Below are 12,607 nucleotides of genomic sequence, written 5' to 3'. Positions count from 1 at the left end.
AAGCTACAATGAGGTATCACCTCACACTGGTCAGAATGGCCATCATTAAAAAGTCTACAAATAATAAATACTAGAGAGGGTATGGAGAAAAAAGAACCCTCTTACACTGTTGGTGGGAATGTAAATTGGTACAGCCACTATGGAAAACAGTATGGAGGTTCCTTAAAAAAAAGTTACCATATGATCCGGCAATCCCGCTCCTGGACATATATCTGGAGAAAATTCTAATTCAGAAAGAAACATGCACCCCAATGTTCACAGCAGCACTACTGACAATAGCCAAAACATGGAAGCAGTCTAAATGTCCATCGACACATGAATGGATAAAGAAGATGTGGTATACGTATACAGCAGACTATTACTCAGCCATAAAATAGAAATAAATAATGCCATTTGCAGCAACATGGACAGACCTAGAGATTATCACACGAAGTGAAAAAAGTCAGACAGAGAAAGTCAAATACCGTATGATATCACTTATATGTGGAATTTAAAATATGATATAAATGAACTTATTTACAAAACAGAAACAGACTCATAGACATAGAAAACAAATTTATGGCTACCAAAGGAGAAAGGGCAGGAGGGAAGGATAAATTAGGAGTTTGGAATTAGCAGATACAAACTACTATATATAAAACACGTAAACAACAAGGTCCTACTGTATAGCACAGGGAACTACATTCAATATCTTATAATAACCTATAATGGAAAAAATATGAAAAATAATATATATGTAAAACTGAATCACTTTGCTGTACACCAGAAACTAACACAACATTGTAAATCAACTATACTTCAAGTAAAAATAAATTCTTATCTGAAATAATATCTAATTGCCTGGTTTAATTTACCTCACCTCCTGAACAACAACAAATATACAAAACACAGGATAATCTAACAAAAGGTTTTTTTTAACTTTGAACTTATTTAACTAAAAAGTTGAGGGGTGGGATCAAGATAGCAGAGAAAGAGGATACAGAGCTCACTTCCCCCCTCTAACACATCAAAATTACATCTACTTGTAGAGCAATTCTTACTGAAAACAAACTGGAGACTGGCATTAAGACTCTTATACAACCAAAGGTGTAAGAAAGATGCACATGAAATCGAGCAGGAGGGGAAGAGAAGCAAGTCTGTGTAATCTCCCTCCTCTTCTTGGAGGGGGCATAGAAACGGAGGGAGTACACAGGCTCAGAGATCCTCCCTGAGGAGTGAGCGGTTTGAACCACTTATTGGGTGCCCCATCCCTGGGGTCCAACACCAGGAAGATGAGTCGCTTTAGGTGGTTTGAAAACCAGCAGGATTGACAGTGGGGCTATAAGAAACCTAGACTCCACTCATGAAGGGCACGCACATGCTTGCTTACTCCTGAAATAAGGCAGAGGAAGCAGATTAAAACTGCCCAGGTCTCTGGCCTGTTTCCCACTACCACCCCAGCACACACCTCGGACAAGCTGAGCATCCACTCTGGCCTGGGCAGACCATCTTTTCCTCTAAATTCTTTAACAGTAGTTTTAAAAGTTCTTGTCCCTAATTCAGACATCTGCGAGTTTGCTTATATCACCTATTTTTTCCCTTGACTATGAACCCCACTTTCCTTTCTTCGTGTCTCTCAATACTTTTATTTTCATCAGACATAATATATAAAAGAACAATAGATATTGAAATAGATATTTCCCCCCAGTGAAGGTACTTCATCTTCTCATCAAACAGCTAGAGTGAAGAATAGATCTCTTCAATATATAATTAGAGGAGTTCATCTGGGTTGGAGCTGAGTTGCCCCTTTATTTAGTTCCAGTTCACTTCTGATTTCAAATGTCTTGAGGATGGAATCAGGTCTCTCTCTGCCTCTAGCAAGGCTTTGGGATCTAAGTACTGTAAGACTTTAAGATATTTCTCTCTCTAGCTCAGTCCCAACTTTCTTCACCACTGCTTACTCAGCAAAAGTCCTGATGAGATTTGGCTTCTTGGGTGAACTAGCTGTTTTTGAGGATCCTATCCTCCAATCTGTCATGTCAGCTCACATGTGGCTAATAAAGTTCAACTGGTTTCTCCTAGGGCCATAAAAGATCCCTTGTCTATAGCAGGCTTGCTCCTTTGCATGCCTATGCTTCCAGGCTCAGTTAATGCTCTCAGGGATACAAGTAGCCACCAATCTCTTTGTGCCTAGGTGCACCTAGGAAGGGTCATCTTCCTCTTGAACTTGGTTCATTTAATTTCTTTGTGACAGTTCTCCAATGAGTTTTTAAAAATACAAGTTTTTAAATTATGTGTTTTCCCCCCTCATTGTTACACAGAGAGCAATGGTCTCCTGAAATCTTCTAGAGCCATCATTCTTCTCTTATTGAAAGGTTATGCTCCCACCCCTCCTTACTACCATCTTCAAACTCAAATGTTATCTTTTCTGAAAAATTCGCTCACCTTCCTTGAGGCAGCTGGTGGCTTCTTTTTACTGTCATTGCCTGTTTACTCATCTGTGTTTTCCACTAGTCTGTGAATTCCTTTCACTCACCTGTGTTCTCCACTAGCCTGTGCAAATATAATGACATATACTGTAGCTGTGGACAGATGGTGGTAAGGAAGGTAGGCAGAAATCAGTAGGGCAAAATATGTGTTTATGAAAAGATGTATGTTGGCTTTTAAATATATGTCTGCATCAAAGACCACACTGTACCTAATCCATATATTAATTGATAAATTATTGCTTCAACAGCTAAAACTATTTTCTCTGAACAAACTGAGAACTACCAGTAAGCCAAGATTTATATATATGTTCAAATAAAACTTAATGATGGAAAACTTTGCTGATTCCAAATGAAATGTATATCCTTAAAAAAAGTACCAAGTAATACTGGCCAATAGGGAGGAGGCCCTAGTATACTATCATATTTTACAAGAGAACTGCTCAGCTCTCTAACTTTAGCACATTCTATAAACACCAGAATTAAACTGCAGTCTGTAATATGCTCCCTGTTATATTTTTACATGACCCTATGTTATGCCATTTATAAAAGCAGCTATTTATATTCCTAATGTAAAGAGGTATGGTTGTTTGACTATATCAGAGTTTTCTTAAACTATTTAATGAATAAAGTTCCATTCTCAACATGAAAAAAAAATCCTTCAACACATGCACAATCACACATAGCAGGGATTTACAAAGAACATGATGCTTTACTCTAATAACAGAGTAGGGAAAGGATATACCCTGATCACAGTACTTTAAATATACTACTTTTGATATCTGAGAAATTCCTAAGGCAGAAGTACTAGGAGGTGTTAAAAGAATTTGTCCAGGAGGGTAAATCAATTTAGAAAGCTTAATGCTGATTATCTAGGGTAAAGAGAATAGAAGCGATGACAGAAAAAAGATATGGCCAAAACAAATAATTTAGTCAGAGTTCTTGGTAAAAGAATTTAAAAGCTAGAAGTTTATTTTTACATTTCTTGTTAATTTTAAAAACGTCTTAGAACTGAACAGAAGGGTAATTTAAAATGACATCCTATTAAACACATAAATCATTTTAAATGATTAAATTAATCCATAAAACAAATACCTACATCTGGAAAAACCAGAACTGGAATCTCTAGCAAAACTATTCTTAAACATTTTAAAACATGTTTTAAAGGGGTAATGAATTTTCCAATGCCTAAGAAAGATTCTGTTGTAAGTTGTCCCTGCACCTACAGTTAGGCTATCTACAGGTGTCATCATCCTATCAGATGATATGAGGAGTAACTGTTAAGCAAGTATATTCACACCACAGCAGAAATCAATCTACAAGAACCCTAAATGCACAGGTATTAATTAGGATGGTTGTACTGTAGTTTTATCTTACACAGAAAATATTTAAATGACAGGTGGTGAAATGTGAGTCTGTGATTCAATCACTCAAAAACTATCAGCACTAAGGCAATATAAATGTAAAAGACTTTTGAAAGTGCTTGTGGATTTTTATATGTCTACATAGAGCAATAAGAAACTAAGAGTTTGACTTTTTGTTGTTTTCCTAGGCAACCGGCTGTAATTGGGGAAAAAAAGTGAGTTATGAAAGGCAGTGACTGGTTTCACAAATGGTGACCTTCTAAGTGGGTAGTTTCTTAAGATAAAAGGAATATGCTAAAGAAAATAAGGTTCATTTACTGACTGTAGAAATTTCTAAATATGCTTATGTGGTCTCACTAAAGTAGAGAAGACTCACGTCAGCAAGAAAAAAAAATCAATAAGCGAATGGGCAAAGATCAGAAGGATTCCACATTTAAGGATTGTTATTTCGTAGTTCCCATGGAGATGAATACAGAAAAGCATGAGAAGTGTGAGTGATGCAGAGCCACTGGCCATCCAGATTAGACTGGCTACTACCAAGATAAAAATAAATACAATTAAGTTTTATAAGGTGACTAGATTACTTCAAAGTACTCCATAGGCTAGCCACTCAAATATCTCCTAATGGTTTCTTAATCTAAACTCCCAAGAACTGGGGTCAGAGCATTTCTGAATAGGGACAATATTAAAAAATGTCTTCTCCTTGTCTTTATCTTCAGTACATAAAAAAGAAAAAGAATCACAATCTATTACTTTTAATTAAAACATGTACAATATAATACATCAAATTAAACACTATTAGACTTGAGCTCATTTTTATTAACTGAATAAATGAGAAAAAAGTGTGTTTTCTTAAGAGTTCCTATTAACTCTTTATGTAGATGCAAAAATAATTCTTAATGGGCAAAAGTAATCAGTAACTAATTTGAGGATTTATAAAATAAGAGAAAGAATGAGAAAATTTGGTATCAGTATTAAGATACAAGAAAATAAATTTCAATGAAGACAAACAGAAGTCATTTGAAAAAAAATAAATCCAATAATTTAACATGAAAACTGGAGGGAAGAAATCACAGAAAAAAATATAGTGCTTTGACAGGGAGATCAGCTTGGTGCTTTGTGACCACCTAGAGGGGTGGGATAGGGAGGGTGGGAGGGAGACGCAAGAGGGAGGGGATATGGGGATATAAGTGTATGTATAGCTGATTCACTTTGTTATACAGCAGAAACTAACACAACAGTGTAAAGCAATTATACTCCAATAAAGATGTTTAAATATATATATATATAGTGCTTTGATAAATTACAATGAGGAACCCAAAAATTTTAAATGAACTTACAACAAAATTGGAAGGACAAATAACAAAAACAAACCCCCAACAACAACAGAAGTCCCTTTTCAGATCTAATAATTCTTTTGCACATGACTCTAAACAGGGCATATCTTTAATATTCTCTCAAATTTATAGATCCCATTACCAGAAGTTAGTAGCATGAAAAAGATTAGAGGAAATATGTGAAACTCAAGCCTGAAGAGATTTTTTTTCTTTAGAAGTAAATAAGAAGTAGAGGAACTTAAAAATAATAAGATGTCAATTAAAACGTACTAAAATTACATAAGTGTATAAAACACTAGAGAACTAAATTACAGGACCTCCCGGGCAGTCCCGTGGTTAAGACTGTGCGCTTCCAATGCAGGGGGTGTAGGTTCAATCCATGGTTGGGGAACTAAGATCCCACAGGCCATGTGGCGTGTGTGGCCAAAAAAATTAATAAATAAATACAAATTTTTAAAAAGTTAAAAAAAATGTAAAAAAAAAGAACTAAATTACAAATAGAATATTATACTTATATATGATATAATTTATAATATATTTATTTGCTTCAAATAATATAGAAAGGAAGTGGCCGAGAGTATTAGATGAAACATTAGCAATGAGTTGATAACTACTGAAACTGAGTGATGGGTACTCCATTCCAGGGGTCCTCAACTCCCAGGCCGTGGACCACTACCAGTCCATGGCCTATGAGGAACCAGGCCGCACAGCAGGAAGTAAGTGGCGGGCGAGCGAGCAAAGTGTCATCTGCCACTCCCCATCGCTCGCGTTCACCACCACCCCCACCCCTGTCTGTGAAAAAACTGTCTTCCACAAAACCGGTCCCTGGTGCCAAAAACGTTGGGGACCGCTGCTCTATTCTATCTACTTGTACATATGTTTGAAGTTTTCCATAAACAGGTATATTTTAAATTAATTATTTAATCATAATATCTTGATAGGACGGTTTATTATCATGATTACTAAATCAATAATGTTTTAGGCATTTAAAGAAAATATTATCCTTCATATATAAAGAAGACACTAGTGATCCAGCAACAGTAAAACAACTGCTCTTAAGAGTTTTACAGAATAACTAATCCATATTGTTGCTCAAAGTCTTTCACACAGTTCCTCTTGAGGACAACTCTACGTATTTAAAAGATTAGCAGGTAAAGTAAGGCTGAATGTTCACTTGGAAGTTAACCAGCCTTTATCAGAAACAAACCCAAAGCAATACATTTGAATTTAAGGAGTAAACAATTTTTTTAAAACAAACAATTAAGACAGAAAAGGCAAAGAATGCTACAAAGCTTCTCTCTTACCTTGACCAAGATGTGATGGTTTTTGAGAAATTATGTGGCCACTGCCATCTAAAACATACTGGGTGCTAAAATTATCAGCAGCTGTCCTTGTTGTAATTAAAACCTGGAATAAGAAAAACTCTAATAAAATTATGATTTTAGTTATTGCAGTGGGCTTATTATAAAATTAGATTTAAAATAATAATTACACATTTCCTTGATTGATAGAAGTTTTACTTAATAAGGTCTTACAACCATTTCTTTTGAAATAGTCCTTAGAGTTACATTAATAAGCAATAGGCTAGCTTACATTTTCTATGTTGCAAATTACCGATTTTTATTTCAAATACTTTAATTAAAACACACACAAATCAGTATACTTGAAATGGCTATTTGTATTGTATGTATTAAGTGACTTACATCTGTAAAATCAAATCAACTGCATTAGGGAAGCTTGCTTTTTAACAGACAATTTCCATAAATTTGTTGGCAAAGTGAAAAATCCTTTTGTAAAGTGATCATTCCCTCCTTCCTTTATATTCTAATAAAACTGCACTTCTCTATTTCAAGTTAATTGTTCAAAAGAATAAAAATAAATAAATTATACATATATGTATATTTATGGGCAGTTTTTTCTTAAACCCAAGCTTAGAACTCATTGTTTTAAATGTAAAATTTTTATTAATTAAAAAAACTAGCATTAAAACATGTAAGAAAGGATTCCATTCAGCATGAAAATATTTCCTAAGATGTTACAGTCATAGAAATATAAATTTTAAGAATGTCTGAACTCTTCTGAGCCATCCTCACCCTCAGCTTTCTATTTACCTACTTTGTGAGATTACTAGAAGAGTACATGCTATAACAGTAGTAAAACATTCCATTATCAGAAAATACCATAGGTGGGGAGTGGGAATGCTGGCAAAAAAAAAGCAGGGTGGATTCAGAAAAGGGTAGCCTCCTCACATTTCTAGTGAGTAATGTTGATCCAAAAGTGGGAGCAATCTTTCTCAGCCATCCATGAACTCAGCAGAGCTATCTTAAAATAAATCTATATAATTTAGAAAGAAGCCACAAATATACAGCTCCACTGTTGGAACTCATCCAGGTCCAGTTGGGTCTACATTTGATGGTTCTGTCACCAAGTCCTAACCATGCCCTGATTTCTGGTAGACCAGATGGCTCTGTGGAACATGTGGGTACCATGAAGGGAAAACCAGAGTCACCACAAAAAAAATTTGGTTTCTCTAGCTTACAGTACTAGTAGAGTCTATTAGGTTCTGTCTAAGGGTGAGGTCCATAAAATCCTTATTAGAGGCTCATTGCTGCAGGCTGCTATTTCTGTCAAAACTGTTCCCTCAAAGAGTTGTACCTGAAACAAAGTTGTGAGCCTCTGTATACTCTTAAGCGATTATACTACTTCTTCTAAAAATATATTCCATGGTTCAAAAGTTGTATTTTAAAAGGTTTCCTGATAACCAATCTCAATCTTCCCACCTACATCCCAACTCTATTGTGTCCAATAGTGATTTCCTCTAGTAGTTTGTTTAAAACAAAGAAGACAGAAATTGCTAGAGATTTTCTTTCCTGTTTCTAATTTAATTACTCTATGATTGTCCCTTTAAAAACAATTCTACATTTAACCAACCACTTCTCCAAAATGCCAAGGTCAACTGAATTCTATTTCTGTTCTCCAAAGAGCTAGCCACCTGACCTAAAGCTGGTGTCACTGAGCAAAGGCAGCCCTGAAACTCTGAGTTCTAGTACTAACTCTGCCAGTGGCTTGCTAGATGGTCCTGAATAAATGATTACACTATCATTTTAAGAGGACGGTGATGATAAGATGAAGATGATGCTAATACTTTATAAGGTTACATGGGTTTTTGTGTTAACTACTTAAGAGCATTTTACAGATATTAACGTGTTCATCCTTTAAACACATTAGTGAATAATAAATATACTCCAGCCAAGATGAATAAACTGAAGTGCTAAAAAACAAAATAGGACCTTAGTGGTCATAATGTAACATTTATGTTATAGTAAAAAAAAGAGAACACAATATTGTTTTCCAATGTCAAAATTTAAAAAACTAGAATGTTTAGGGTACTATGAAATTTATTTAGATAGGAAATCCTTTGCAATGCACTTCAAAAGACAGTGAAGGATAACACACCTAAGCACGTTTCACAAATTCATGAAATACAGTGTGTTCCTCAAAGGAAGGAATTGTATTTCAAGAGTTCATTTCATCATATGACCCTGTGTCCTGGGCAGGAAACCTTTTTTTGGACGAGGCACAGGTTCAGAATGTGTTAGCTGTGAAGCAGCTAACACATTCCAATCTGTAGTAACTCCACCATCAGGAGCATCTCCAATATTACAAATTATTACTGGTGCTTCCTACTAGAGACATTGAGGAACTGTGGCAGTGAATGAATCTAGTGGTGTCAAGAAAAGAAATAAATAAATTTATTTTAAAGAATTTTAAAATGAGAGGTTTATTTTAAAAGAAGTTTTAGAAGTCCTTAGAGGTTATATTAGTTATCAGTTATTAAAAACTGACTGGTCCAGTTACTGAGTTTCAAGAAATTATAGTACTGTTACAAAGTTAAAATTACATAAAAGCATTTAAACTTTAGATAAGCACAATTTTTCTCAATGTTTTAGATAGAAAGTAAATTGAAAAGCTTAGGATGTATCCTAGCAATTCATGAGAAAAAAATATCCTCTCTTGACAAAAATTCAATGAAGATAATCATATTAAAGTTTTGTGGGGTTTTCTGTTTTGTTTTTGCTGACTTTTGGACAAATACTTTGGCACAAAAACACGAATCTGAAAACTAAGGTAAATGGTCCTCATGATTCAGCTAAAATATGGACTGTGTATGGATCACTGAAATGTCTTTTTCTTTCTCTGTGTGAGTATGCCTGCCTGCCTGTGCATAACTGTATACTATGATTTCAGAGCCTTCCTCCAGACAGTCCACTGAGGGGGACTAGCAACAGGGAGATCTTGGCCCTGGCTTTTCTCCTTTCAGCAGAGTTTTATTATTTGTGAGAAGGCTGCATTTATTTAGGAAGCAGGATATACCAAGTGTTTCAAAAATCCTGTGCCTATTCTAATTAAAGCCCTACCACAATGGCTCTAAAGGACACAGCAGGTATCCTACACTGTGGAACAGGAAGCAGGAAACAGCAGAATGAAGCTAGAGGCTTCCCTCTACTACTCTTTTACAGCTATGTGGAACCACAGATAAGGGCATCCCAACTCCCATCTTCAAAACAGAATGACTTAGCTTCTCATTCTGCCCCCCTTAAGCCATGGAGGTTTAATGTAACATAAAACAAAAACAAATCTATACATCCCTTATCATCTCATCACAAAATGTATAATGAACTTGATAGATCAAAATAACACACAGCACATTATAACCACTTTAAAAAATTTGGATGAATGAATCAACAAACATGAGTTTTATGCAAGAGGATGGCTGGCAACTCCTCTAATTCTTCCCAGGGAAAAACAAGAGAAAAAAAGTGAACTTAAGCTACAGGATAAAGACCATTGGTGAGAATTAGAAGGAATTTACCTAGGAATGGCGGTTAAATTTTAGAAAGGATTTCCTGAAAATGTTGAGGAGTCTGCATAAACTTTGAAAGTTAAGATGAAATACTGCTTACCAACAAGAGAATGAGCAAGCCTGATGACGCCATCACCTTATGTGATACAGACGCATGCTACTTTTCACATTCAAGTCCAGAATAAAAATAACTTTCATCTGCATGGCACATGACCATATTCTAGATACTTTAATACATATTATTTCATTTAACTCTCAAATCATTATCTGCACTTTATAGATTAAAAAAAAAATTGGCTCTCGGAAAAGTCAACCTGTTTTATGCCTTTGGCCAACTCTCTTATTTAAACTCTTGGAAATGATAATTAGGCTTCTGAATCTTCATCCAGAGTGTGTTCTAATTTGAAGAAAACAAAACATATCAAAACTGTTCGGTATTCCTCTGAAAACTGAGATGTAATTTAGCCTCCATTTAAAATCTATTTCAAAAAACTTATAAGTTTCTCATATATTTCCTTGGAGAAAAAAAGATCATTTTTAACATAATGTATACAAAATATCAGCCTAAAAGGAAATAAAATCTTTTACTGTGTGTTTTATTATGTAACAGGAAGAATATATACAAAGAGTCTTCTTAAAAAATTTTATGAACAGGTCAAAACAGGATTTTCACTATCTCTAGCTCATTCTAGTCAGTATGCTTAGTAATTAGTATCAGGAATTTAACACTGAAGACTGACAAATACCCCAAAATTATTGCTCCACAAACAACAATAAATTTCAAGAGAAGTTATGCTTGATGATACAATTTTTAAAAAACCGTATCAATTTGTTTCAGGCACTGACACCTTCGTCACAGATTATGGAAGCAGTAATTCCAGTTTTAAATACCAATAGATCACTCTGTAGATATAAATTTTTTTTTTACTCTTTTGGACTGTTTAAGATTGGAAGTCATTTTATAATTGACAAATTAGGAAAACTGCCCATTCTTTTAAAATGTATAAATAAAAAAAACAGAATTAGATGTATTTTAAATTTCTTCAGCCAATTTTGCTGAAAGTCTACTTAATTTTTTCTTTTTATAACTAAAATTATTAACATCTTTAAAATAATCTAACAAAAAATAATTTTAACAGTTTTGGATGATGGCTGTTTAATAGTGTGACAAAACTATATCCCAATTGCATATTATCAATCTACCGAGTCTGAGATGATTTACATCTGTATGACTTTAAAATTATCTACGTCAGTTAGTCTGGCAGATAAAATGACCAAATCACTAATTTTTATTATGTAACTGCAATCTCTATCCAAAGATTTTCAAAATAAGTTGGAGCCTTTAAAATAAACATGCAACTTCTATACCTGAAACTTCAATTATTTCTGAATGGTAAAGAATATTGTTTAAAAAGTGAATTTTTTCCCCAAAGAAGCACTCATTAATTTGCCTTGCTGAATAACAATTTTTAATTTTTAAATGTAATTGACCTTAAAAACCAGGTATTACTTTCTGTGTTTCTGAAATACTATTCAGAACCCTCCCATATAATTTTCAACTTGACTACTCCTTGATAACCTCTCTATTAAGCACTGTGGGCCTGAGTATAATTATTATTTTAATATGAGGTATTTTTAAACTTATAAATACCTTTATAACCATGCTAGTAAGAAAGCAGCATGACCTACTGTAGAAAACTCATTACTGAGAGGCATGAAATTGTAAATGAATTTTTGGCTTTGCCATGGATATATTATGTGTCTCTAAACAGGTCACAATTTTCATATTCCATTTACTTCACTGTGCACAGTTCCTCTGAAGTAAACTACTTAGCACAGAACCCTGCATACAGTAGATACTGAAATATTAGCCGACTGATTATTAGACTGTGTTTTGAAGTTGGGGTGAGAAAACCTGGCATTTGGCTTCACAAGACCTCGTTTTCCTTATCAGTAACATAAGGAGACTAAACCATAAAAGACTGAGATGGAGACCAGCACTGGGGAGTGCTCCAGAGATGATCACTTGTGGGGGCAGGGCAGAAAGAGAAGTGAGGCTGTGCCACAGTCACAAGGCCTTGGCAGACCCCAGGGGGGCACTCTGGAGCAGAAACAGCATGGCAGAGGTGCTTCTGAATTAGAATAAGGCCCTTACAACCCCGCATCAACTAGTCATTGGATGCAGGTTGCCCTGTATGAGGTGGGTAAGGGTCCACTACTAATACAAGAGTCCCCTTTATAAGAAACAATCAAATCTAAATCATCAAAAAATCTGTGACAAAATAGTACTTACTGTAAGATTCCATTCAGATCAAGTTCAAGTACAGGTATGACTAATCTATGTTGATAGAGATCAGAATAGCCATTACCTTTGAGGTGTACTAAATGGGAGGGGACATGAGAGAAAACTTCAGGGATGCTGATAATGGTCTAAATCTTGATCTGAAGTATACATACATAAATATTCACACACACACACACACACACACACACACACACTTATCTATGTGTGATTTTCCCAAAGACTTACAAGAAAAGAGAGTCCATAAAATACTGGAATATTTTCTAAGATAAACA

General features: G+C 34.8%; 1 protein-coding gene across 6 annotated transcripts in view; it reads right to left on the bottom strand.

The window, feature by feature from the left end:
- PMS1 (PMS1 homolog 1, mismatch repair system component) overlaps positions 1 to 12,607 on the bottom strand; it is a 107,749-nt gene that overhangs the window by 64,427 nt on the left and 30,715 nt on the right. For all 6 annotated transcript variants that reach the window (XM_061203272.1, XM_061203254.1, XM_061203289.1 and 3 more), the window contains one exon: positions 6,471 to 6,573. In XM_061203272.1, the coding sequence (XP_061059255.1) occupies positions 6,471 to 6,573 (103 nt within the window). The remainder of the gene's footprint in view (positions 1 to 6,470; positions 6,574 to 12,607) is intronic.

Source organism: Eubalaena glacialis, chromosome 1 (genome assembly GCF_028564815.1).
Source record: "Eubalaena glacialis isolate mEubGla1 chromosome 1, mEubGla1.1.hap2.+ XY, whole genome shotgun sequence".
Classification (NCBI taxonomy): Eukaryota; Metazoa; Chordata; class Mammalia; order Artiodactyla; family Balaenidae; genus Eubalaena; species Eubalaena glacialis.
Note: the sequence above shows the minus strand (reverse complement) of the source record. Positions and strands in the feature narration are given on the sequence as shown.